Source organism: Balaenoptera musculus, chromosome 14 (assembly GCF_009873245.2).
Source record: "Balaenoptera musculus isolate JJ_BM4_2016_0621 chromosome 14, mBalMus1.pri.v3, whole genome shotgun sequence".
NCBI classification, from domain to species: domain Eukaryota; kingdom Metazoa; phylum Chordata; class Mammalia; order Artiodactyla; family Balaenopteridae; genus Balaenoptera; species Balaenoptera musculus.
This window is the reverse complement of record NC_045798.1, coordinates 8,372,698-8,398,969: the sequence shown is the minus strand read 5'-3', so window position 1 is coordinate 8,398,969 and position 26,272 is coordinate 8,372,698. Positions and strand designations below refer to the sequence as shown.

The 26,272-nt window shown below is 49.0% G+C and overlaps 1 protein-coding gene across 7 annotated transcripts in view; it reads right to left on the bottom strand.

The window, feature by feature from the left end:
* Positions 1 to 383: 383 nt before the first annotated feature.
* Positions 384 to 26,272, bottom strand: part of KDM2B (lysine demethylase 2B) — a 122,690-nt gene continuing 96,801 nt past the window's right edge. For 3 of the 7 annotated variants that reach the window (XM_036874787.1, XM_036874794.1, XM_036874793.1), the window contains 11 exons: positions 20,363 to 20,587; positions 15,014 to 15,157; positions 13,716 to 13,802; positions 13,273 to 13,542; positions 12,983 to 13,096; positions 12,291 to 12,329; positions 11,481 to 12,160; positions 10,640 to 10,803; positions 10,389 to 10,550; positions 9,492 to 9,710; positions 384 to 1,969 (listed from right to left, as the gene is read on the bottom strand). In XM_036874787.1, coding sequence (XP_036730682.1) covers positions 1,788 to 1,969; positions 9,492 to 9,710; positions 10,389 to 10,550; positions 10,640 to 10,803; positions 11,481 to 12,160; positions 12,291 to 12,329; positions 12,983 to 13,096; positions 13,273 to 13,542; positions 13,716 to 13,802; positions 15,014 to 15,157; positions 20,363 to 20,587 — 2,286 coding nt within the window. In that variant the 3' untranslated portion in view covers positions 384 to 1,787. The remainder of the gene's footprint in view (positions 1,970 to 9,491; positions 9,711 to 10,388; positions 10,551 to 10,639; positions 10,804 to 11,480; positions 12,161 to 12,290; positions 12,330 to 12,982; positions 13,097 to 13,272; positions 13,543 to 13,715; positions 13,803 to 15,013; positions 15,158 to 20,362; positions 20,588 to 26,272) is intronic. The other 4 variants (XM_036874789.1, XM_036874788.1, XM_036874790.1 and 1 more) reach the window with 4 other exon arrangements.

Genomic DNA, 26,272 nt, shown 5'->3' with positions numbered 1-26,272 from the left:
GGGGCAGGGGCAGTATGAAACTACCATAGCAGGAAAGGCTAGTCCCATGCGTCCCAAGTCTGATGTTGCTGTTGATGACTGAGGAAGGAAGCTGGGTTATCTTCATTTTCAGATGACTAGAGCAGTTGTTCCAGTATAAAAATCCTGTGATCTAAAGTCTACTTCTCACTGGTTTCTATGTCTGCCACCTGGGGAAGTTAGCACCTAACCAGGTGCCTCCAGCACCCCAGCCCCAGGTTACCAGTGCAGGATGTGGCCTCCTTGAGTTGCGTCCAGTGGCGGCTGAGAAGATGAACCCCTGTCCCCCTTTGGCAGTGGAAATGCCAAGTGGCTGTGGAAGTTATTTTATACAGGTGTGGTCAGCAGCACCCAAACAGGTAAGCCACCCTGCCCCTTAAGGCAGTTCGTACCTAATTCTTACACATGGACATTGGTGTAGCATAGTTCTTTCCTGTTATCTTTATTAGCTACAAACAGCAAGATCTCTTTCTGAAAATGGAAAAAACACGTACCAAGGGGCTGCCGCATTTCTCAGATGAATAAGAAATTATACCTTGTTTGCCTTCAAAACAGTATACACTGGCGTCGAGACTACTGCCTCTGGACTTCCTAGTCAAATTTCTAGTGCACCCCTAGAACAGAAACCCTCCAAGTCCAAGAGTGGTTTTTTTTGTACAATTGTTTATACAAATTCAACAAAGGTAAAACCGCGTCAGGGAAGGTCTAGGAAAACACCACCTTACAACAATGGCACTTATGAATGCATAACTTTACAACTAGGAAACAGCCATGTTATAATCCTTAAACGAGAACTCAACTCACACTTCAGAGAGAAAAAAGGAAAAGAAAGGCTATGTTGGATCATTTATTCAACTTCTTGACTCACTGTATAAATTAGATCTGTGTAGAGTACAAGAGCTCATATGCGGGAGCAAAACCCTCCTGAGTGCAAAGGCTGAAGTCTGAATTTTAAAATTTTGAGAGAAAGGTGAATTCTATACAGAGGAAATTTAGCAAAGTGTCTCACTTTGACTAAAATTTACACATATCCACAACATGCTTATGTAACTTCTTGACATACAAAGCAGGCTCTCAACTTCCAGTTAGACATGCTTTTAACTGGAAGGTCTTAGCCTGTTTTGCCAGATCTGGGCACGTGTGTAAATGGATTCATATGAAGTACAGGTTAAGTTCTCTCCTACCTTAAGGAAACCAGGAAAGTTGGCAATCTCAAAACAATAAAAACACTGGTATGCATTCAAACCTTGCATAAATAACTTTTAAACAATTTGTACAAAAATAGTTCTGCATAATGTAAGATGTAACAAAACCAAACAAACATGTCAAGACGGCAGCTGTGGTGTGTGGTCCATTTTATGTTGACACCAAAACCCCCAAAGTTGCCAGGAATAAGGTGTCCAAAACAAAAAACACCACCACCAAAAAAAAAATTCCTAAGCTCATGCTTCCAGTAAGAGAATTTCTCCCAAGTCCATCCTCCTCTCCGACAGGAATGTCTTCTTGGTAAAGGCTGCCTTAGAAATGGTCCAGAAAGCAGTGCAGTTTTGTTTCAGAAAGACCAAAGGAAAGCGCCTGACTCACTCATCCCCAAAACGGTGGCGGACTGGCTTCTCCCTCAGCGAGACTTGCAAAATGGAATCGTTCTGTGGTCTGTTGTTCCAAGTTCCAAGTTGAAAATAAAAGCCCTAGTTTTTGTAAAGTCTTTTACCCTCCCCTGCCGCGTCCCCTCCCCTCACCCACCCCATATTTACATACTTGTCCTTGGACTAACTCAGTTTTTGCAGGAGTTTTTCTTCCACTTGCCCGAACTGGACACTAACAGACATTTCAGCTATGAACTGCTCACAGCCTTCCTTGGTAACTTGCTTGCAGTACCTCAGGTCAATATGACAGATATTCCCACACCGTTTGAAGAAGGACAGGCACTGGTCAGTGACCTTATTGCAGTCTGCAGGGAAGAGGACACAAGGTGAGGTGGAGGAAGCGTGGAGCCGAGGGCCCTCCCCAAGCCCCAGGCACTCAGCAACAGAGCAGCAACTGTCCTTGCTGGAAAGCTCTCTTCAAATGCAGAATGGTTTCATCTACCACTTACAGAAGTTTCATATATGCTTGAAAAGCATCCACGCATTCCAAGTGAAATTGCTTAGACTCTTACCCCATGGCCGCCTCTTATATGTATATATTCTCACATCAGTAGGTCCTGTCTATGTTGTTTTATAAAGATAGGATCACACAATATATGAAAATAGCTTGCTTCTCATGTCTACTCTACTGCTGAGAACACCTCTCTCTGCAGGTTCTTGTGCGCTGTCTGCTTATTCACAGGGGAGAAGTGCTGGGGGAGTGAGGACACCTGTAAGGTCATCCTGGGATCCTCCCACTCCCCTGGGCACCAGCCCTTTAGACGGAGGCCCCGTGTGCTTGCCCGCCCTCTGTGGGACGTTTACCTCAAACCTATGCAGGAGACCAATGTGCTTGAAGGGGCCGGAGAGATTCTGTCCACAGGGAGCAAAACCAGAATTCAGAACCCTCCACCATGCCCTCACCGGTAGATGTGCTCTTCAACCGAGTATTTCTATCAATTTGGACTTTGCTTCTGTAGCACTGTTTTCTTTTAGAACTGAATCCTCAGTCAACGGGCTGCAACGCCAGCTCGCATCCAACTGAGGCTGAGTCCCCACCCTGAGCCCAATGATTCCTTCATCTCAGTGGTATATTAAGCTGGAGACCTTTCCTCATCATCACTAAAATTGGTTGTGTGGGGAATATTATGGATAGGCCCATGATGGGTTAAACAAAGTCTGTTTAAGAGTGAAAAATAGATGTCCAATGAAAGGACAATCTGGGTTAAGAATTATAAGCCTCAGGGCTTCCCTGGTGGCGCAGTGGTTGATAATCTGCCTGCCAATGCAGGGGACACGGGTTCGAGCCCTGGTCTGGGAAGATCCCACATGCCGCGGAGCAACTAGGCCCGTGAGCCACAACTACTGAGCCTGCGCGTCTGGAGCCTGTGCCCTGCAACAAGTGACGCCGTGATAGTGAGAGGCCCGCGCACCGCGATGAAGAGTGGCCCCCGCTCTCCGCAACTGGAGAAAGCCCTCGCATGAAACGAAGACCCAACACAGCCGAAAATAAATAAATAAATAAATAAATAAATAAATTCTTCCCTCTTAAAAAAAAAAAAAAAAGAATTACAAACCTCAAACCATGTGGCCTATACCTCACAACAAAATAAATTCTAGACAGATCAAAGCATTAAATTTTTTAAAATGATACTTATGGAAAAGAAGTAAAAATATCTCTGCTTGCAGACAACATGATCTTAATGCGATAACTCTAAGGATTCCACACACACACACACACAACTAATTCAGCAAAGTTGCAGGATATAAAATCAACACACAAATATTAGTAGCATTTCTAAACACTAGCAATGAACAATCTGAAAGAAAATTACGAAAATTTCATTAGCATCAAAAAGAAAACATTTAGTAATAAATTTAACGAAGAAAGTGAAAGACTTGTACACTGAAAACTAAAAACGCTGAAAGAAATTAAAAGATATAAATGGAAAGACAGCCGATGTTCATGGATTAGAAAACTTAATATTAAAATGCCAGTATTACCCAAAGCAGTCTACAGACTCAATGAAATTGCTATAAAATACCAAAAGCATTTTTTTTTTGCAGAAAAAGAAAAATGCATCTTAAGAATCATGTAGAGGGCTTCCCTGGTGGCGCAGTGGTTGGGAGTCTGCCTGCTAATGCAGGGGACGCGGGTTCGAGCCCTGGTCCGGGAGGATCCCACATGCCGCGGAGCGGCTGGGCCCGTGAGCCACGACTACTGAGCCTGCGCGTCTGGAGCCTGTGCTCCGCAACGGGAGAGGCCGCGATAGTTAGAGGCCCGCACACCGCGATGAGGAGTGGCCCCCGCTTGCCGCAACTAGAGAAAGCCCTCGCACGAACTGAAGACCCAACACAGCCAAAAGTGGATAAATAAATAAATAAAGTAGCTATAAAATTTAAAAAAAAAAAAAAAAAAGAATCATGTAGAAATTTAAGGGACCCTGAATTGCCAAAGCAACCTTGAAAAAGAAAAATAAAGTCAGAGGACTCGCACTTCCTGATTTCAATACTACAAAGCCACAGCATGTGTTACTGGCATAAGGACAAACATATACACCAATGGAATAGAATTGAGAGCCCCAAAAATAAACCCTCAAATGGTCAAATGATTTTTGATGAGATGCCAAAACAATTCAGTGGGGGAAAAGACAGAGTTTTCAACAAATGGTGCTGGGAAAACTGGGTATCCACATGCAACAGGATGAAGCTAGACCACCCCCCCCATCACACCATATACAAAAATTAAGATTATTCAAAGACTTAACATAAGAGCTAAAACTATGAAACTCTTAGAAGAAAACATGGGAGATCTTCATGACCTTGGATTTGTCAACAGTTTCTTAAACAGGACACCAAAAGCACAGGCCACAAAAGGGAAAAGACCGAACTTCATCAAAATTAAAAACTTTTGTACAAAGGACACTATCAAGAGTGAAAAAACAACACAGAGAATGGGAGAAAATATTTGCAAGTCATGTATCTGTTAAGGAATTAATATCCAGAATATATAAAGAAATCCTACAATTCAACACCACCACAAACAACCTGATTAAAAAATGGGCAAAAGACGTGAATAGACATTTGTTCAAAGAAGATACACAAATGGTAAATAAGCAAACGAAAAGATGCTCAGTATCACGAATCATTAAGGAAATGCAAGTCAAGACCACATTGAGATCTTCATACGCATTAGCATGGTTTTCACTTAAACAAACAAAAACCCCCAAACCCCAGAATATGTTAGTAAGGATGTGGAGAAGTTGGAACCCTTTGCACTGTTAGTAGGAATGTAAAACAGTGCAGCTGCTCTGCAAAACAATATGGTAGTTTCTCAAAAAAAAGTAAACACAGAATTACCATGTGATTCAGCCAGTCCATTTCTGGTTATATACCCAAAGAACAATGAATTTATACACCCATGTTCACAGCAGCATTACTGACAATAGCCAAAAGACAGAAGCAACCCAAGTGTCCATTAGCAGATGAATGGATAAATAAAATGTGGTGTATATATAATAAGCCAGTCGTGAAAGAAAAACTACTGTATGGTTCCACTTATGTGGGGTACCTAGAAGAGTCAAATTCAGGGACAGACAGTAGAATGGTGGTTGCCGGGGGCAGGAGAGGAAAGGGAGTGAGGAGTTAGTATTTAGTGGGTACAGAGTTTCTGACAGGGTGAAGAAGAGGTTCTGAAGACGGATGGCGGCGGCTGCACAACTACATGTCCGTACTTAATGCTAGTGAACTGGACACTTAAGAATTGTTAAAATGGTAAATCTTATGTGTATCTTACCACAATAAAAAAATTTTTTTTAATTTAGAAAGCTGGAGAAAAGGTAACAATTCACTAGACTTGAGAAAGCTTAACCCCAAACTGGCTGAAGGAAAAGCAGAGAAGCAGATTTCTTCTACAGAAGACCTCAAAGGTACAGGTACTGGAAGCAACAAGTACAACGAAAGTGGGGCTAAAGATGGGGTTAGAGACAGAAGGACTGGTTGAAAATCTATTTAAGGAGCAGTAAGAGGCTGAAACTCCCTTCCCCAGCAAAAGAGGGGAGTTTGTCTCTGATGGGCAAGAGAAAGTCTCTAGACCAGGCACCACCAGGCACCGTGGAAGGTAGGGGCACCCCATGAAAAATGGGGGTTACAGGGAAATTTACCTGCTGACTGTCGAGACCTCCAGACTCCTTCCCTGCCAAGCCCTAGAACCCTGGCAGCCCGGCCTGAGCCCTTCGGTTGGGAGGTCAAGGAAAAAGTGTCCTTTGGCAACCTTGACCAGCTTAAGAGGAAAGACTGACAGATGTCATGTCTGGGTTTCCCCAAAGAAAACAACCCATGCTGACCACCCAATGATACCCACAGCAGACCAGCTCCCACCGTGTCCCCAGAGCCTCCAATCACCTGAGCCGACAACCTCATGTTGACACTAAATCTGAGAGGGGCCCCTTAGGCAGGCCCACTGACTGCATCTGAAGGAGTGTATGGTCTATGTGGAGAAGAAAATAAAACCATCAATATCCTCAGGATGGACAATATCTGGATCCAAGAAACAAGAACATGCCACTTTCCAAAAGTTCAGAGAACTATAGCTGTAAAATTAAAAACACAGGCTAAACCATATGAAAAGTGCCAATATTTGACTGTTTTCTGACCTACATAAAAAGCAGCTTCATATGTTTGAACCTAAAAAAAAGCAGAAATGAAAAACTCACTACAGTTGACCCTTGAACAACACGGGTTTGAACTGTGCGGGTCCACTCATATGCTGATTTTTTTCAATAGTAAATATTACAGGCTACAAATTAGTGGTTGAATCTGAGTTTATGGAGGAAGTGCGGATACCAAGGGCCAACTGTTAAGTTATATTTGGATTTTCTACTGCAAGGAGGGCTGCACCCCTAGCCCCTAACTAGTTCAAGGGTCAGCTGTATATGAATTCTGTGATAAGTGGAGGAAAACCAGATACAGAGGTGGGAAAAAGGAAAAAAAAATTAAAGGTATCAAAGGACTACTAAAGAAAGAAAACAGAAGGGAAGGAAATTAAATAATTCAAGGAAATTTTCCAGAACCAAATTGAGAGATTGAAAGCGCTCATGAATGCTCAGTATAATCCCTGAAAATGGACTCAAACCAAGGCTCATCATCAAAAACTGCAAAAAACTTTGAGATAAAGATCATGTCCTACACGGGACTTCCCTGGTGGTCCAGTGGCTAAGACTCCACGCTCCCAATGCAAGGGGCCCAGGTTCGATCCCTTGTCAGGGGACTAGACCACATGCCGCAACTAAAGATTCTGCACGCTGCAACGAAGATCCTGCATCCCGCAACTAAGACCTGGCGCAGCCAAATTAATTAATTAAATTTTAAAAATAAATTTTTTTAAAAATTAAATAAATAAAAAGATCGTGTTCTACAAACTTCCAATGAGAGAAAATATTCACTGAAGGATGGAGAATCAAATCGTTTTGGATATCAACTCTGGAAGGCAGAAGCCAAAGGAGCAGTGCCTCCCACTTTGTGAAACAATATGGTTCCCAAACTAGGACTATACAACCAGCTAAGCTATCAATTAAACATGAAGGTATAATACAGCCATTTTCAGACATATAAGGTCTGGAAGATGTCCTCTACCAAATGAGTAGATAAACCAAGAAAGAAGATACGGGACCAAGGAAAGAAGGGTCCCTGCACAAGACAGAAACCAAGGAAGTCCCAGGACGGGAGCTGTGCAGCAGGCAGAGACAGCCAAGTTCAAGTGGGGGCAGGAGGAAAAGAAGTCCAGGAGGGTGGTTTCCTACACAGACTGGTTGAGGGCCTGATGAGTTCACGTGGGGAAAGAATAGTACTCAAGTCTGTTACAGAGTCTGTTTAGAAACTAACCAAACAAAAATGAGGCAATTATTAACTCTAGGGAAAACAAACCAAAAAAATGTGCAAGAAAGGAAACATACCCATAATACACACTTTGGCTCAACAGTGGACAATACTTACATGGCCATAATAAGGTAAATAATAGTGACTTAACCACAAATTGGGAAGATGAAGGGAGAAAAGGGAGCAGGGTAAGAGAATGTAAGAATGGTAATCCTTGTTCTCTGCATAGCAAGTTAACAAACACAGAGCATCTGAATAGGAAAAACAAACAAAAAACAACAAGAAATAGCAATGTAGGCTTGCTGTTTGGAAAAAATGGAGGTAAACAGAAACAAAGAGCTCAAGAGTTGAAGGTGGTTGCCTCAAGGTGAGAATCAGGGGCAGGGAAGGGGAAGCCAAAGGGCCACCTCGAGCACCCAATTAGCACTTCTACACGAAATGCAGCCTGCATATCAAAAACTAGACAACCACGGCTTCACTCTGCCACTAGACCTGATCCTCCAACCACACTGAAGGATCTGGAAACATGTCAAGTGCCATCCATTTGGTGGCAGAGACTTATTTTATCATTAACTAGTTATACTGACAGGAGGGGGAAACATTTTAAAAAGAACTGAATCTAGAAGAGACCGGGTATGAGAGAGATGGGCCTTCATATACATCACAGCTCTGAACGCAAACGCAGAGATCTGTACATAGGTCCTGAGACAAAAAGATGACCTGAAAGGATTGTGGTGGAAAACAAAATGCAAAAAGATGATTTATACAAACACACATCATGGACTGTGCTGCAGGGGAGGGGGATTTATACTGGCATCTCTGCTACACATGCACGGTAACCAAATGAGAGTAAGTGAAGAGTTCATTACTACCAGACACTTTAGAACAAGATGCTCCCCAGGCCCTCCTCCACGGGGCGGCCCCAGCATCAATTCAAGACCACGAGCTGAGCCTGGAGCTGGGGTCTTGGTGAAAGCTCACCTCAGTGTGGCTCTCTGTTCTCTGCCTCCATGGAATGCAACACCCCCGCTGCCCCCCACCTCGCCACCAATACTCCCCAAGGAGGAGGGTGGGCTCCCTAGGCACTAAGGTACAGCATCAGCTCCCACTCGGATGTGGCACTGGTAACAGGAAGGCGTTTCTCAGGCATGAACGTGGGATGGAGAGAGGGAAACAGCTAAACAGTATGTGAATCCTGACCAAGCCAGACATCAGATTGGATTGTGTCAAAATGTAATTTAAATGAGGTGAGGGTATCATTTATTACTTGGTAATTTCTGGAGGAAAAAAGTTTCTTTTCTCCTTCTTTTTTTTTTGGTCGCGTCCAAATCTTACACGCCCAACCTGACCATCCTGAGCGATCAGACGAGAACTGGGTTAGCTGGGCTGAGAACGGGCAGCGTTGCCTCTGTCCACCTCCCTGTTGGTTGTGCCCCAAGTCCTTAGGAACCAACTCCAGCCCCATCAGTAAGTGGGGGGAGTGAGGACTCCACTGTGGGGTTTCCCTCTTGTCAACAACAGGCCCCTTGATAGCAGGGTCAGGAGGGGGACACGTAAGCGACGACAACCATGGCAGAAATCAAGCTGCTTACTCCATTGGCCCGGCCTGGCCTCACTGCCGGCTACTCTCCCACACCCCCTGCTGCCAGGCGCCAGGTCGTCCACAGCACCCAAGGGAAGCTTTTCTAGCCCATATTTTGGGTCAAGATCCACTGCTATGTGCTCATGTGCTCTCACTGCTACTAGCACTATTTTTTGGTAGCAATTATTTAAAATCTAATAATGCTTATTTGTTTAATGTGTGTTTCCCCTCTAGACTAGGCCATGGGTCTGTCTTGTTCACTGGTGTGTCGTAGCGTCTAACACTGTGACCCTATAGCAACAGGCACACAAGTATTTCCTTTCGAATGCAGAATGCCCAGCCTGTCCCCCGGGGTCCTGGGCAGACCCCGATGGGTGCCCCTGACTGACCTGACAGGTTGATTTCGGTTAAGGAGTCTCGGGTGGTGGTGCCCACAGCAGTGAGCAGGTTGATGGACTGGTCAGTGACGTGGTTACAGTAACTAAGGTGGAGCTTGGAGAGCAGGGGCATGTGGCGAATGATAAGCCGCAGGGAGGCGTCTGTGATGTCCAGGCCGGCCAGACGCAGCTCCACAATGTTCCGGAGCTTACTCCGATTGTCCATCTGACCTGAGGGAGCAGGACAGACAGGCAACATGTCACCCTGACATGACACTTTACAAGGCCTACCAGCCAGGTGGAACACCTGGGTTTCATTTAGCCGTTGAGTGTCTCCCCCAAAAGATCAAAACTGGTTCCAACACTTAAAAGTCGGAATATTCCACATCAAGTTTTACACTTGTAGATTCTTTTAAAAGTCAGAACACCTAGAAACAGAGCCTGCATTCCACCCAGCAGTGCTCAGCCAGTTGGAGTACAGACAGCACAGCATCTCTGGGTCACCACAGATTCCTCATTTAAGGTACTGGTGGGGAGCAGTGAGCCCTGCAACCCGACCTAGGAGGGCTTCATCCCGTGAGGCCCTGTCCGGCCACACTGACCCCGATGCTTGAGGCTTAAAGCCAACGAAGGACAAATTAACATAGAAGTAGTGAGATGCACACAGAGTTCCCAAAGTGGCATCCTGGGAGCCTCTGCTCTCTCACGGGTCCTCTCTTGTACCCAAAGCTAACTGAGAACAGCAGCTGGGACTCAGCTGGGACTTCAGCTCTGCTGAAGCCAGAGAAGGCTTGAAGACATGACTACCAGATGGGGTCTGGTAGTCAGACCAGATCCAATGGCACAGCTTGGTCATACCACCTTCTTGTGACTCCCCGCCTTGGGTACACCCCTGTCCTGGACACTCACCTGGCCTGTTATCTGTAGGCGGGGACAGGAGATCCCGCATCTGGGCGTCCTTTAGTCCTTCTACCCACTGGACATCCAGGGTCCGGAGCAGTGGACAACTGGAGCTACAGAGGGCTGAGACTGCGATCCATGAGCAGCCGGACAGCACCAAGTCTCGGAGCGCTGGCGGGGGACAGAGAGGGGGTGGCAGGTCAGGTGATACACCCCAGCCCCTGCTACTGCACACTGAGGGTCCCTGGCCCAGTGCTCACCAGGCAAGCGGTTGATGAGCCAGCTCAGCTGTTTCTTGGAGATATTGGTCCAGCTGAGGTCCAGGGAGACAGGCTGTCGCCGGATGATGCCGCTCAGCATCAGGGGTGTGATGGACTTGCAGTGGTTCAGGTCGATGCGGGTCCATAACCGCTTATCACAGCACCTGCGGGCCAGGCCCAGCAGAGGGGGCAACGTCAGAGTTGGGAGCTCTCCTGGGGAGCCCCCCTGCATGGCTGTGGTCAGTCCCCCACCTACCAAGCCCAGGGGGAGGCTCCTTAACTTCGTCCCCTGGACCCTTCTGTTTAGTTTCCGTCTCGCTGGCACCTGAGAGCCTCTGCTCTGATTATCACAGCCCTTCCCCCCCACCCCCGTGGAAAGTACCAGAAGCTGTAAAGTATTCACTGGGAGCTTAATTACACCCTCCACAGGCCATATCTCAGAACAACCCTGCATCATGCCTGTTCACAGATGAAGGTAAGTAACTTGGCCAAGGTCAGAGACCGTTCCAGCTGGGAACTATCAAAGCAGGGATTAAGGTCAGGAACTGGCACAGCACTCGTAACCTGGGCTAGCTCTTTAAGGACAAGGACTCCCCCTGGTCCTCAGTTCATCTTCCAAGAAGCTAAATCAGGAAAGCAAATAGGGTTCCCCTCTTTTGACAAGACCACACTGACTGTAGCTGCTAGACCTCTTTGAGGAGGACACTTAAGCTGGACGGGGCTTAGAAAGAAAGAGCATCACGAGCGACTCCAGTGGGGACGCATGTGCCATCCCTGGTCTAGCCTAAGCCTTAGCCTGACCCCCTGGTGCCCCCATCCGAACTCAGCCGGCGCCCCTCACCAGCGGTTCCAGGTCCTGCAGACCCGCATGCAGACACACAGGTCTTGGTGGCTGAGGTAGCTGAAGACGGCCATCCACACCTCCCTGTGCATAACGTGGGCCGCCCCATCATCCAGGGGCAGCGAGTCGGGCGGGGGGCTGATGGGGGGCGGCCGGATCACATGTCGCTCCATCTGGATGCACTTGGGCGGGGACACGGAGGGAGGGGGCCGGGAGATGACTCGGGGCGGGCTGCGCAGGCCGGGCCCCAGCTGGTGCCGCAGCTCCCGGGGGGTGCCGTTGGGCCCCTTGCTGAAGCGGTGAGGGCGCTCACAGAGGCCCAGGGGCCGCTTGGGCTCCTCGTTCTCGCTCTCAGGCTCCGACTTGATGGGCTGGTGGTTCTCGTGGGCCAGGCTGCTCTCCGTCTTCTGGATCTCCTGGTTGAGCTCCTTGCTCAGCTCCTTGCTCAGCTCCTTGTTGGGGAGTCGCCGCTTCCGGCGCATCTTCACCTTCCTCTTCTCCTCGGGGCCCTCCGCCCCCTCCGTGCTGGGGCCGGCGGTCGGGGAGCTGGAGCGGGAGTGGTCGCTCTCCCTCGTCTTGGGGGGCGCCTCGGGCAGGTCGTCCTCCGGCTCCTGCTTGAAGCGCCTGAGAGGCTTGTTGGCCAGAGCCATTCGGTCCTCAGCGTTCTTCCAGGACCGCCGCTGAGGGAGGAGGAGGAGCGTGGGGGGGTGAGCCCCTAGACCCGGGGCTGCGCCTACCCAGGCCTCCCACCCTCCACCCCAGGACCCATTGCCCCAGGAGCGGGCCTGGGGAGAGGGCGGAAGACGGTACCTTTTTCCTGAAAAGCTTATCTTCTTTGCCGGGTTTTAGCTGTCACAGGAAAGAAAGGATGCAGAGCTTGCTCCCAGGGTTCGTGGGATTTGGTCCCCTCTACACCCAGCCCCACCAACAGAGGCTGGAGGGTCACCTTCCCAACAAATCCCATCTTCTCTGCTCTGACAGATGGGTGGGCCCTGCCTGCTGGTTTTAAGGAAGAAGCTGGAACTGGCGGAGGGTGATCGAGCTGTCCCCACCCAACTGACCTCCCACCCCTGGACAGACCCAGAGATATGCAGTCTCCCATTCAGGTCGGACTTGGCTCGGGGAGCCTGTCCCAGAGGCAGGGTCTGCAGGATTCCCAGCCGAGCCTTAATGGCTAGAGCGAGAAGACAACCAGGCGCCACCTCGTGGCTGATGCTGGAAGGGCCGGTGGGCGAAGAGGGGCCGCCAGGATCCTCCGAGGTTCCCCAGATCCACAGGGCTTCCCCGCGGCAGCTTCAGCTTCCCAGGCCCCACGCCGGAACCACGAGCCAGAGCCTCGGGGCTGAGGCCTGGGAAGCTACGGTGAACAGGTGCCTCGGAGCGTCTGCGGCAATGGGTTCGAGGACCAGTGGGGCGGGGCGGAGCGGGGCGGGGCGGGGCGGGGGCGGCCCGGGACTCGTGAGTCTCCGGGGCCTGGGGAGGGCGGGGCAACGTGGGAGCACCTGCTGCTGGAAGTAAGTGAGACTGGATCTCCACCAGGGGCTGAGGCTGCTGCCTAGAGGGGGCCTCGGCGAGAGGTGAGAGGAGGAACCGGGGGACGTTTGAAGCGTCGAGGCCTAAAGGGGTGGGAAGAGGAGTGACTCGCTGGTTTTCCCCTCCTTTCTCTCGGGCCGGGCTCTCAGGACTTCCGTGACTTCAGCTCTCCCCGCCGCCCATCCCCGCCCCCGCCCGCGCGCCCCTGCACCCGGGACCAGCCAGGCCACCCCTCGCTGCCCGCCCCTCCCAGTCGTACTCGCTTGCGTCCACTCAGCTCCTGGGGCTTCTCGTATTTCCGCTTCCTCCTCAGGTGCACATCGTCTGACTTTCGGCGCAGGATGCCGTCAGGGGGCAGCTTCTTGGGGTGCTCGTCCGACCTGCGCCGGGGCGCCTCCTCACACTCACTCCTCCGCCTGGCAGGCTCCTGCCCCTCCTTGCCGTCGCGGTTCATCTTCTGCTCCTTGAGCAGGGAGCCGGGCAGGTTTGAGGCGTACTTAAAGCCAGGGCCACGCTTTTGCTTGTAGGCCAAAAACAGAGAAGGAACACACGAACTGTATATCTTTGGACATGCCCTTGACCCCGAGCCCGCGGTACCCCTCAAGCCCACATCGCCGTGGGCGGGGAGACAGGCTGGGTCTGGCAAGGCCAAGGTCTACCCCCTCCCGGGCTGACCCCTGGGACTTGGAGCCCGGCACTCACTTTCCCGGTCTTGCCGGCGTGGTTACACTTTGGACACTCCCAGCAGTTTGGAAGCTCATCGTTGACCACGCCCTCTGACTCCTTAATCTGGGAGGGACACACAGCAGTCAGCAAGCAGGGAGGGGGTGGACAAGGCCAGCTCCACCAAGGGCATCAACACCCCCTCCCAAAAGCCATTTCCATACCACCTTTGGCCAAGAGAGAACAACAGTGGTTAAGACGGGCGGCTCTGGATTCAGGTCAGCATTCAAATCCTGATAGTGCCTCTTCCTAGCTCCGTGACCCTGGGCAAATCACTCCACCTCTGTGGGCCAGTGCCCTCAGCCATAAAATGGAGTGTGCCTGTCTCACTGGAGTTATGTGAGAATTCAATGAGGTAACCTGGTGAAAGCAATTAGCTCAGGGCCTGGCACCCAGCAAGGACCCACACACCATTCAGTCATTTAACAGCACCAAACTGGGTGCGTGGTGTCAGCAAGTCAGATGTGCTTTCCCTGGAGCTTCTGATCCGGGAGAGAGAGAAGTGACCAGGGGCCAGGGGAAAAGCATAGCACCCCTTTTCAGAGGGGGAGGTGTGTGTGCTGGGGAGAGGGGAGAGTCACGACAAACCCCACTACCAGCACCGAGGGAAAGGGTACTGACACCTCAGAGTTGAAGCACCCTTTGGGGCAGGCCCACTCTCATCTCTCTAAACATAGGTACAGCTGGGCTGATGGGAGGTGCCAAGTAGGCTGACATTCTCTTAAGGCAGAAGGTATGAGCTATGTGCCGGCCCAGAGCAGTCTCTTCCTTTCAAAGGTGGAACCTGCTGCCTAAGACAGGCAGGCACAGCACGACGGTCCCCAGGAGGCAGTCCTGCCCTGGGCACACCAAGGGAACAGGTTCCTGGCACATGGGACAGGAATGCAACCACCTGTTGTTACAGGACCCGCCCTCCCCTGGCCCAGGCCTTTTTTCCCAGAAGCCCTGAGAGCAGTCCAACTACCCACTCTCTCCCTCTGGCCCAGGTGCAAGACTCTGGGAACTCTCTGTGGTTCTGAGGTCCTGGGAGGTGGAATGTGTGTGTCTGTGTGTGTGTTCACTCCCGCAAAGACATGGGTGCAAGGTCTGAGCTACTCCAGAACCTTCTCGCCCTCAGCTCATCATCGGACACAGAGAATCCCCCAGACTCAGAGTCCTCCAGGGAGGGAACCTAGTCTCACTCCCCTCCACCCCCCAAACCCCCGGAGCATCGGCACCACCAGAGGCCCAGGGTGAGGCGCCAAGCGGCACAGCCAGATGTCCCCGAGGCTGCTCACCTTAAGGCATCCAGGGTGGATGATTTCGTTGCAGATGGAGCACTCCATGAGCATGAGGTTAAACTTGCCTTCTTCCTCTTCCACTGTGTCCTCTTTTCCTGCCTCGCCACACACTAGACACACGGCGGTGTGGGGCAGCACTGGCTGAAGAGCGGGGAGAACACACAGGATTCAGCACGGCCGGGACCCCATGGGAAACACATCAAAGGCAATGAGGTGCTGCCCTGGGGCCTTCCAGGAGCTGGGGGAGAACCAGCCCAGGCACTGCGCATCATTCATTCATTCATTCATTCATTCAAATACCTATCTGGCTACTACCTCCACGTGCCAGGTACCACTCCAAGTGCTGGCTATAGCACTGAACCAGAGAGATAAAAGTCTCTGCCATCCTGAGCTTACATTTTAGTGGAGGGAGGCAAGCAAAATGAAGAAGAGTCTGTTAGATGGTGACAAGGGAAATGGAGAAAAATAAAGCAAGGAGGGCCAGGCCAGCAGTGAGGTGGAGGAAAGGAGGGCTAATCTGAAACGCAGGGGTCAGGGACAGCCTCACATATGAGAAAAGACCTGCAGGAGGAGGTGGGGCATGAACTGAGCTCAGATCTGTAGGGGCTGAGGCCACATCTCTCCAGCGGCTATCAAAGCACAGTCTAAGGACTCCGGGTCCTCAAGACTTTACAGGGAGGTCAAACTATCTTCAGAATACCACTAAGACATCATCTGCCTTTTTCACTGTGTTGACACTTGCACTGGTGGGTGAAACTGCTGGCACCTGTCAGGGCAGAGGCTCCAATGTGCCCAGGCAGTCACTGGGCCATTCCTGGCCACATGCTTCTTAAAAAGATCACCAGTTTCATTTAAGGATATCTTTAATAAAGCAGTAAGAATTATTAATTTTATTAAAACTTTGACCTCCGAGTACACATTCTTTTAATATTCTGCATGACAAAATAGGAAGTATGCATCAACTACTTCAGCTGAATACCAAAGGATGATGGTTATCTAAAGGAAAAGCTCTTGTGACCAAGCCGTGAACTGAACTGGTCACTTTCTCCATAGAACACCATTTTACTTGAAAGAATGACTGATTATTCAAAAAAAAAAAAAAAGGGTATTGGCACATCTTCTCAAAGATGAAATAAGTAAGCCTGTCACTTTCAGAAAAATAACTTAAAACATTTGTTGCAGATGATGAAATTTGAATTTTCAAACAAAAATTAGAATTTTGGAAAACTTACATCAGCCACTGTGAACTAGACAGCTTCTCGATACTTAAAGACTTTTCTGAGGACATTGGTGCTGGTGTTAACAAATGTGTTTTTTTTTTTAAACACTGTATAACACTATGTACCCCTATTTGGAAAATCTGTAAAACTCAGTGAGCCAGTGTTTTCCAAATGACCAATATCTGATGTTATAACATTAGGCATGAGCAAATGAGGGGCAAGAACGACTAATGAATTTTAATGTAACAGTAGGAAAAGTTCACTGATACAGTTTCAGATTCCACATTACAACTAACCTTTAAGCACTTGCCACCTGTTGAGCTCTGGTGGTGGATGAGAAGTATATCCACGATTATCTGAAAAGGCTATTAAAAGACTCCTCCCAGGAATTCCCTGGCAGTCCAGCGGTTTGGACTCCACGCTTTCACAGTCACAAGCTGAGCAGCGCAGACCCACCCACCAAAAAAGACTCCTCCCTTTTTCAACCACATATTTATGAGGCCAGGTTTTCCTCATATAGTGCCTCCAAAACAACATCACAGAATGAATATAGAGGCATATATGAAAATCTAGGTCTTTTCTACTGAACCAGGCATAAAAAAGATTTACAAAAACATATAACAATGCTATTTTTCCTACTAATCGTTTTTGTTTCAGAAGATGTTATTTCTCCTAAAAATGTTATTTATGTTAATATGTAGTGGGTTTCTTGTAATTTGTAAATGAATTCAAAATATTTAAAATTTTTCATTACAGTAATATTAATAAATAAATAACCCACATAAACGAAAGCTCTTTGGGGTTTTCATAATTTTTAAGAGAGCAAAGGGGTCCCAAGACCACAAAGTTTGAGAGCTGATGTACCAGACTATAAACCCCTGTGGACAGGTTCTCAGTCTCTCCTCCTTATACACGTCCACCTCCCAGTACCTGGGATCCAGAGGAAACACACAACCAATTTTTATTAAACTGAGTTAGAATAGCTTCAAATAAGCTGAGATACACTCCACCAATAACTGGAAAAGTCTGGAAAATGGATAGAACACTGAAAGCAAAAGAGTCATCATTCGTTCAGATTCTGAAGTAGGCGAGGAGAGACAGAACCAGTCTCTGCAAAGTTACTGCAGGAGGGGAAACCCCGGCCAGGGCTACAGGGAGAGGGTGCTGGGCAGTGGGAAGGGATAAAGTCTGTGGAGGAAGCCTCCCCCATGGGAAGAGAGAGACTCACTCATCAGGGAAAAGGGCCTGGAAGAGGAGTAGAGGTGGGTCTGCCTGGGTCAGAGGTGGGTAAAACGTGGCAGGAAGTGCCCCAACAGAGTACGAAGCCTGGAAGAAGAGCAAGGACCTCGAGTGAGGGTCGGGCTAAGGTTGCATTTGCCATCAGTCCCAGGTTGGAGAGGAAGACACACACAAAAGTGAGGTTTCCTTCAACCGACAATCCCTGTGCCAGGCACTGGGCCAGACACCAGGGCTGCAAAGAACAGGTGACAGCAGAGACAGCTTCCTATAACTGGACCTGGGTCACTGGAGGGAAGGTGAGGGTGAAAGAGAAAGTATGGCTAAAGAGGAAGAGATGGGGACTTCCCTGGTGGCGCAGTGATTAAGAATCCGCCTGCTAATGCAGGGGACATGGGTTCGAGCCCTGGTCCAGGAAGATCCCACATGCGGTGGAGCAACTAAGCCTGGGCGCCACAATTACTGAGCCTGTGCTCTAGAGCCCGTGCTCCGCAACAAGAGAAGCCACCGCAATGAGAAGCCCACCCACCGCAACAGAGTAGCCCCCGCTCGCCGCAACTAGAGAAAGCCCACGTGCAGCAACGAAGACCCAACACAGCCAAAAAAATAAATAAATTAAAAAAAAAAAATTAAGAGGAAGAGACGGTCCTGGGGCACTGCTAACATGCCAAGTTTTAGGTGACACTGTTCTCAAAACCCAGAGTCCCTATGGACAACTTCTCTTAAACCATGACAGAATGCAATAAGTCATGGACCCTCACTCCAGAAAAGTGCACATACACACAGGCACACATATAAAAATCTGTATTTAATTTCAAGGGGGTGCTCAAACTCCCTGAAATCCATTCAAATGACCTGGTACAGGTGACAAAAACACAAGCAACGAAACTTCGAAACCTCTACACAGCAAAGGAAACAATCAACAGAGTGAAAAGGCAATGTACATAATGAGAGAATATATTTACAAACCATGTTATCTGATAAGGGGTTAATATCCAGAATATATGAAGAACTCCTATAACTCAACAACAAAATACAAACAATCCAATTTTAAAATAGGCAAAGGACTTCAACACATTTGTACAAAGAAGGTCTACAAATGACCAACAATCACATGAAAAGATGCTCAACATCACTAATCATCAGAGAAATGTAAATCAAAACCACAGTGAGGTATCACCTCACACCCATTAGGATGGCCACTATCAAAAAAGAAAAAAATAACAAGTGTTGGCAAGGATGTGGAAAAACTGAAACCCTTGTGCACTACTGATGGGAATGTGAAATAGAGCAACCACTGTGGGAAACAGTATGGAGATTCCTCAATTAAAAACAAAATGACCATATGCTCCAACAATCCTACTTCTGGAGATATATATATATAGCAATATGCTTTTAGATATAGCAATATATCCAAAAGAATCCAAAGCAGGATCTCAAAGAGATACTGGCACATCCATGTTCGTTGCAGCATTATTCACAATAGCCAAGAGGTGGAAGCAACTTAAATGTCCATGAGCAGATAAGCAGATAGAGAAAATGCAGCACATCCATACAACAGAATATTATTCAGCCTTTAAAAAGAAGGAAATCCTGACGCATGCTACCATGTGGATGAACCCTGAAAACATTAAAGCTGAGTGAAATAAGCTCACAGAGGGAGACGTCCTGCCTGAATCCACTTACATGAGGTGTCCAAAGTAGTCACAATTAGAAACAGAAAGTAGAAAGGTGGTTGCCAGGGGCTGGGGGAGGGGGGATGAGGAGCTGCTGTTCAATGGATATAGAGTTTCCATTTGGCAAGATGAAAAAGTTCTAGAGATCAGTTTGCACAACAACGAGCATATAGGTAATATCACTGAACTGTACACTTAAAAATGGTCAAGATGGTAAATTGTATAAGTTTTGGACCACAATTTTAAAAAGAGAGACAGACATAAGGAAAACACAAAAACACAAGCAGTATGTGTTGGAGGGAGAAGGGGAAGGTGCCCCAGGCTTGGAGGGGCATCAGCAGCCAGGGAGGAAGGCTCGCCTGATGCCAGGCTGGGCCTGTGAGGGTCTTACCCAGGGCCAAGGATCCTGTCCCTCCTGCTGAGCCTGCTTTCCTGTGGGAGCACGGAGATCACCGCTCCCTCAGGGAGGACCCTGGGGCCCAGAGCAGTGCCCTAAGGAAGGCAGAATGCCTAAGTGTGTGCAGGGGGGATACACGGGCAGAGCCAGGACCCTGCTGAGTTGCCAGAGCCTGAGCCCACTGCCCTGTCCTGGGGCAAGGCCGGAGGCCAGGTGAGATGGCCTGGAGGGGCTGGCCAGGCTTTCCAGCGGCCCAGCTCCTCCTGGACACCGTAAATCAGTCCTCCTTCTCTGGGACAGCCCCCTCAGGAGGGGCACTGACCTTCCACCCAGACCTCTGACTTTGAAGGCAGGACAGGAAGGAAGGGAGGGCCCAGAACCGTCATGAACTGGACCATAAATGTTGGCAACAGGGTCACAGACAGGACAGGCTGCCCTGACATCTTTAATGGCAGAGACTTCAAAGTACTCGGTCATCTAGGGAAGGAAGGAGTTATAAGACCAGCAGACTACGAAGGAAAGGGAGCTTGAGCACATGGCAGGACCCCAGAGTCCTGCAGCGTGGAATCTGAAAACAGCATTAGTCTCCACTTTCTTCCCAGGAGGGAGCACCCCTCCAGGGTTTCTGCTGTGGCCACATTCTCTTCAAGCGGAGGGACTGGACAGACCAATGAGCAGAGGAACAGACCAGCCTGAGGCACAGGTGGGGCCTGCATTCAGGAGCCCCCGCGTCCTGGAGCAAGGAAGGGCTGCCACCTCCACTCCCGGGGGGAGAAGCACCGCAGCCACTGGGAGGGGCGCCCCTGGGGGCACTCACCGCGATGCACTGCCGCATGATACAGCTCTGCTTCATCCGCCCGGGGCCCCCGAACTTCTTCATGTCCTTGCAGAAGTGGCACTCTCCGCACTCCGTCCGCAGGCAGGCCTCGCACTTGCGGCATCGCGTCCGGCGCCGGCGAGCTCCCGCCGTGGTCCGGTTGGCGGCCAACTTCACCGCGGAGGCGGGGCCCAGCTTCCCCTTGGGCCGACCTACGGCCCGGTTCTGTGGGAGCACACACAGGACTGGTGAGATGGGGGCCCGCAGGGCCGGCCAGGCCCCGAGTCTGGGGGGTTATGGGTTGAAGTGTGTTCACCCAAAAGGTATGTTGAAGTCCTAACCCCAGAACCTCAGAACGTGACCTTACTTGGAAATTGGGTCTTTACAGACGAAACTTTTAAAATATGGTCACTAGGGTGGCCCTAATCCAATAGGACTGGTGTCCTTGTGAAAGGGGTAAATTTGGACACAAGCACAGAGAAGTCTTATGTGAAGACACAGAGAGAAGACGGCCATGCGCCTGGAGGGATGCCGCCATCTACAAGCCAAGAAACGTCAAGGAAGCCAGCAAAGGCCAGAAGCTGGAAGACGCAAGGAAGCGTCCTTGCCTAGAGCCGTCATGGAAAGCACCGCCCTGCAACACCTTGACTTCTGACTTCTAGGCTCCAGAACTGTGAGAGAATACGTTGTTTTAAGCCACCCAGTTTTTTGGGTTTTGTTTTTTTTAATTTTTATTGGAGTATAGTTGCCTTACGATGTTGTGTTAGTTTCTGCTGTACAGCAAAGTAAATCAGCTTTATGTACAAATATATTCCCTATTTTTTAGATTTCCTTCCCATTTAGGTCACCCTGAGTAGAGTTCCCTGTGCTATATGGTAGGTTCTCATTGATTACCTATCTTATACATAGTATCAATAGTGTATATATGTCAATCCCAGTCTCCCAAGTCATCCCACCAGCACCTCTTCCTCCCTTGGCATCCGTACGTTAAGCCACCCCGTTTGTGGTGCTCCACTATGGCAGCCCTGGGAAGCTGACAGGGACACCCTGCTTTGGAGGGCAGCGCGCCTGGCTCAAGAGCCTTCTGCAGCCCCCCCACGTCAGGCCAGGCTCCTCGGGCTACCTGTGCTTCCGCAGGGAGGCCACACAATCCGCCTCTGTTCCCTCTGCCAGGGACACCCACCCCTCCCCACCCCACTCGACTAATGCCTGCTCAGGCTGCAGGACCCAGTTTAAACACTGCCTTCTCCTGGCAGCCCTTCCTGACCGCCCTGCACTGGGCCCCTGACACAGCATAACTGTCTGTTCTCTCATGGGTCTTCCCTTTGAGACAGGGAGCTCAGAGAGGCAGTTATGGAGGGTGTCTTGTCACCACTGTCCCTCGACAAGATGGCTGGCACCTAGCATGTGCTCAATAAACCAGACCCCAAGAGAATGAGACAGTAACCCTAAGGAACTGATTTCTGAGACCTTCTCCCTGTGACTCAGGGAAACAGAGACAGGCAGATGAACAGAAAGTGGTACTAAATGCTGAACAGGGCACAAGCCAGCCACATGTCCTGCTCTGAGGTCCTTACAACCTGGCCACCAGCCCCAGAGCCTCTTGCAAACCAGGATCAGAGACCAGCCGCTGGGACGCTGTCCACCCAGGATGACAAGTAGGAAGGACCAGGATGGTAGGGAGAGTGTCTCATCTGAAGCACCTTTCTGAGTTTGATGAAAAATGGTTCATCCCTCTGTCAGAGAGACACACTCTTACCCCAAAATTATCTGATCTAATTGGCATCGAATGCTTAAAGCCCTTCTCAGCCAATTAAACAAGCTTCAGTCCACCTCAGGCTTTCCATTTTAATTGCTTGTCATACTTGGATCCCTAAACAAAATCCCATCGCTCGCTAGCTCCTGGGTTCAGAAGTGTGGTTACAATGTACCCTAGTGCAGAGGATCTTCCTTCCAGGGACCCGCTCTCCCACAATGCACACAGCTCCCCACTCCCAAACTACTGGGGCTGCTTAGAAACTTATAACCACATCAGCAAGGAAAACAGTCCATGGTTCTCCGAGAATCAAGCCTTGACCCCCACCATTTTATCCTGCAGAGCCGTGGTCCCTGTGCATACCCGAAGGTCCCACACACACCTTTTGGTATTGATACCTAAGTGGATCCCTTCCCTCGATTTATTTTCCCAAGAGCCTGCAGCATTCAAGGAAACTGCAAATGCCTCTGGTGGTGAGGCACCCACGTCAGGAAGCGCTGCGGCTCTGGATCTTTATCCCTCTCAACTTGCTCTGAACTCCAAAGAGGAAAGGAGACCCGGCTCTACTGGCCCACATGTCCTCACCTCCCTGTGCCCTAACCCCGCCGCTCCCACAAGCCACACCACCCGGTGGGGTAAGGGGCTGCCCCAGTGCAAGTTACTCCTCCTGCAAGCAGTGGAGGGCCTCCCCATGCACCACAGCCGAGGGAGGTCTGGGGCCCCCAGTCATGGACATGGGCAGTTCCGCAGCCGTGGCACTGCCTGTCAATTCAGGTCAGGTCTTGCTGCCAAATGAGTAGTGGGGAAAAAAAAAAAAATCAGTTTTCAGAGACTTTAGATTTGAGAACAGCACGTAAGGAACTGTGGACCTGAAAACTAAGCAGCAAGGAGTGCTGAGTGGAAGCAGCGATGACAGGGACGGTGACAGCAGTGCAGGTGGGTACTTGCCAAGTGCCTGTCATCTTGCTCTTCATTTTACGTATGATATTACCTAATTTCCCAATAATAACAACCCTATGAGAGATGCCATATTTCAGATGAGGAAACTGGAGCTAGAGGTTAAGTGACCGGCTCAAGGTCACGGAGCCAGCGGAGGATGTGCGTCTAAACACTAAAACCACATCTAAACACTATAAACCACAGTGATGCACAGGCCAAGTAGGACAAGAGACCCCAGAGTCCACGGGAACTGACCACACGCCCTGGAAGGGGCCCACAGCTAGTGCCTTGATGCCCTTAGTAGGACAGGTGCCAACAGGAGGTGCAGAGAAGCATATCAATTTCCAGAGAAATGGAGACCAGGAAGGTTTCTCCCTCTCGTCACAGCCTGGAAGACTCTCTGGTAAAGAGCACACATCCTGTTAGCAACCCACTCCTCAAATCCCTGAAACATGGGCCAAGGGGTGGGCGATTCAAAGCCTCGAGTCAGGTACAGAGAAGGCAGCCCGAGGTTCAGCCTCCAAGGACAAAACCAGAGGTGAAGGGCTCACACTCTGACCCTAGAGCAGGAGAGTCTAAGGACTAGTTTCTTTGGTGAAGGACTGAAAAAAAAAAAGAAAAAATTTCAGGAGTCCAAACATGGCTCTTGCCTCCCACTCAGGAGCGTCAGGTATACATAGCAGCTGAGCACCTCTGGCCTCTCTGGCCACTCAAAAGTAAGAGAGTTGGGTCGATCCGGCCACAGTCACAAAGCTCGTACTTGACTGTGAAACAAGCCCACTTTCCTGTGCTTTCCAAAGTTCATTCTCATCTGAAGAGGCACTTTTCCAAACGATGGAAAAAACCAAATCCGCCCGGATCTTGATGGCAGCTGAGACATCCTGGAAAATGACAGAGCCAACGACAGACAACACCTCGAAGGAAGAGATATAAGGGTGGCTGTTTCCAAAGACCTTGTTTCAGGCCCTCTCTGCCAGGCTGCCAAACAAGCTAGAAAAGCTGCTGCTGCCTGCAGCTTCGCGGGCCAGCTTGCTGGTCAGGAGTCAACTGAGCAACACTTGTAATGCAGGATCCTCCTAAAGACCACTGAGAAAATCAACAGGTAAGAAAGACATCGGAGGGTCTCTATTAGGGAAGGTGAACAAGCCTCGTTTTGGCTTCTGTCCTAACCTCTTTTCGGTGACATCTAAAGGTTCACAAACCAATACTCAATTCTGCTCTATCCTACCTGTGCCTCTATTCATTCAAGTAACCCAGAATGCCCCTTTGTTAATTTCAGCCTGAAATGTTCTTCTCAGCGAAAGGGATGATGGCATCCACTGACTTCCACATACAAACCAGCCTCCCAAACCCCAAAGCCGTTTGTTGATTTTATCAGCCCAGAACTCATATCCTCAGCTCCATCTGGTTAGGAAAATTGAGTCCACATGCCCATACACACAAATCTTAGTATTCCAACACTTTTTCTCCATCAACATCTCACAAGTATCGTCCTTAAAAGGAGTACTATTTTTTAAATAAAATTTAAAAAGGAATACTATTGGGCTTCCCTGGTGGCACAGTAGTTAAGAATCCGCCTGCCAATGCAGGGGACACAGGTTCGAGCCCTGATCCGGGAAGATCCCACATGCCGCGGAGCAACTAAGCCCGTGCGCCACCTACTACTGAGCCTGAGCTCTAGAGCCTGCGAGCCACAACTACTGAGCCCGAGTGCCACAACTACTGAAGCCCGTGCGCCTAGAGCCCGTGCTCCGCAACAAGAGAAGCCACCCAATGAGAAGCCCGTGCACCGCAACGAAGAATAGCCCCTGCTCGCTGCAACTAGAGATAGAGAAAAGCCCGTGTGCGGAAACGAAGACCCACGCAGCCAAAAATAAAAATTAAAAAAAAAAAAAGGAATACTATTGAGATAGTTCATTTCATTCCACAAATATTAACTAAGTGCCTCCTATCAGATCCTATTCTCCAGAATATTCATGGGCAGAACCTTCAATCTCTCATTTCTAAAATACTGGAATTAACATTACTTGGATTAACTAATTCACGTGAAAAGATATCCCATGTTCATGGACTGAAAGATAATACTGTTAAAGGAAACAAAAGGAAGTTTCCAACTAAAGTGGAAACAAAGTGGTCCACAAATTCAATGCAACCCCGACGAAAATCACAGCTGGCTCATCTGCAGAAATTGAAAGGCTGATCCTAAAATTCATGTGGAGGGAATTCCCTAGTGGTCCAGTGATTAGGACTCCACACTTCTATTGCAGGGGGCCTGGGTTCAATCCCTGGTCAGGGAACTAAGATCCCGCAAGCCGTGTGGCATGGCCAAAAATAAAATAAAATTTAAAAATTAAGATAAAAATCATGTGGAAATGCAAGGGACCTCAAATAGCCAAAACAATCTTGCAAATGAAGAACAAAGTTGGAGGACTTACACTTCCTGATTTCAAAACTTACTATGAAACTACAGTAAACAAAACAGTGTGGTACTGGCATAAGGATGGATATACAGATCAATGAACTAGAATTGAGACTGCAGAAATAAAGCCTCACAATATTTATGACCAACTGATTTTCAACAGGGGTGTCAAGACAATTCAGTGGGGGGAAGAACAGACTTTTCAACAAATGGTGTGGAGATAAATGGATATCCACATACAAAAGGATGAAGTTGGACCCTTACATCACACAATACACAAAAATTAACCCCAAAATGGATAGAAGACCTAAATGTAAGGGCTAAAACCATAAAACTCTAAGAAAGCATAAGGGTAACTCTTCATGACCTTGGATGAGGCAATGATTTTTCGGATATGACACCAAAAGCACAGGTGACAAAAGAAGATAAACTGAACTTCAAAATTTAAAACTTCTGTGCTTAAAAGAGCACTATCAAGTAGGAAGAAGAATGGGAGAAATTATTTGCAAATTATACACCTGGTAAGGGTTGTATCCTTAGGGTATAAAACAACTCAACAATAGAAAGACAAATATCCCAATTTTAAGATGAGCAAAGGAGGACTTCCTTGGTGGTGCAGTGGTTAAGAATCCACTTGCCAATGCAGGGGACATGAGCTCGAGCCGTGGTCCGGGAAGATCCCACATGCTGCAGAGCAACTAAGCCCCTGCACCATAACTACTGAGCCTGCGCTCTAGAGCCCACGAGCCATAACTACTGAGCCCACGTGCTACAACTACTGAAGCCCGTGTGCCTA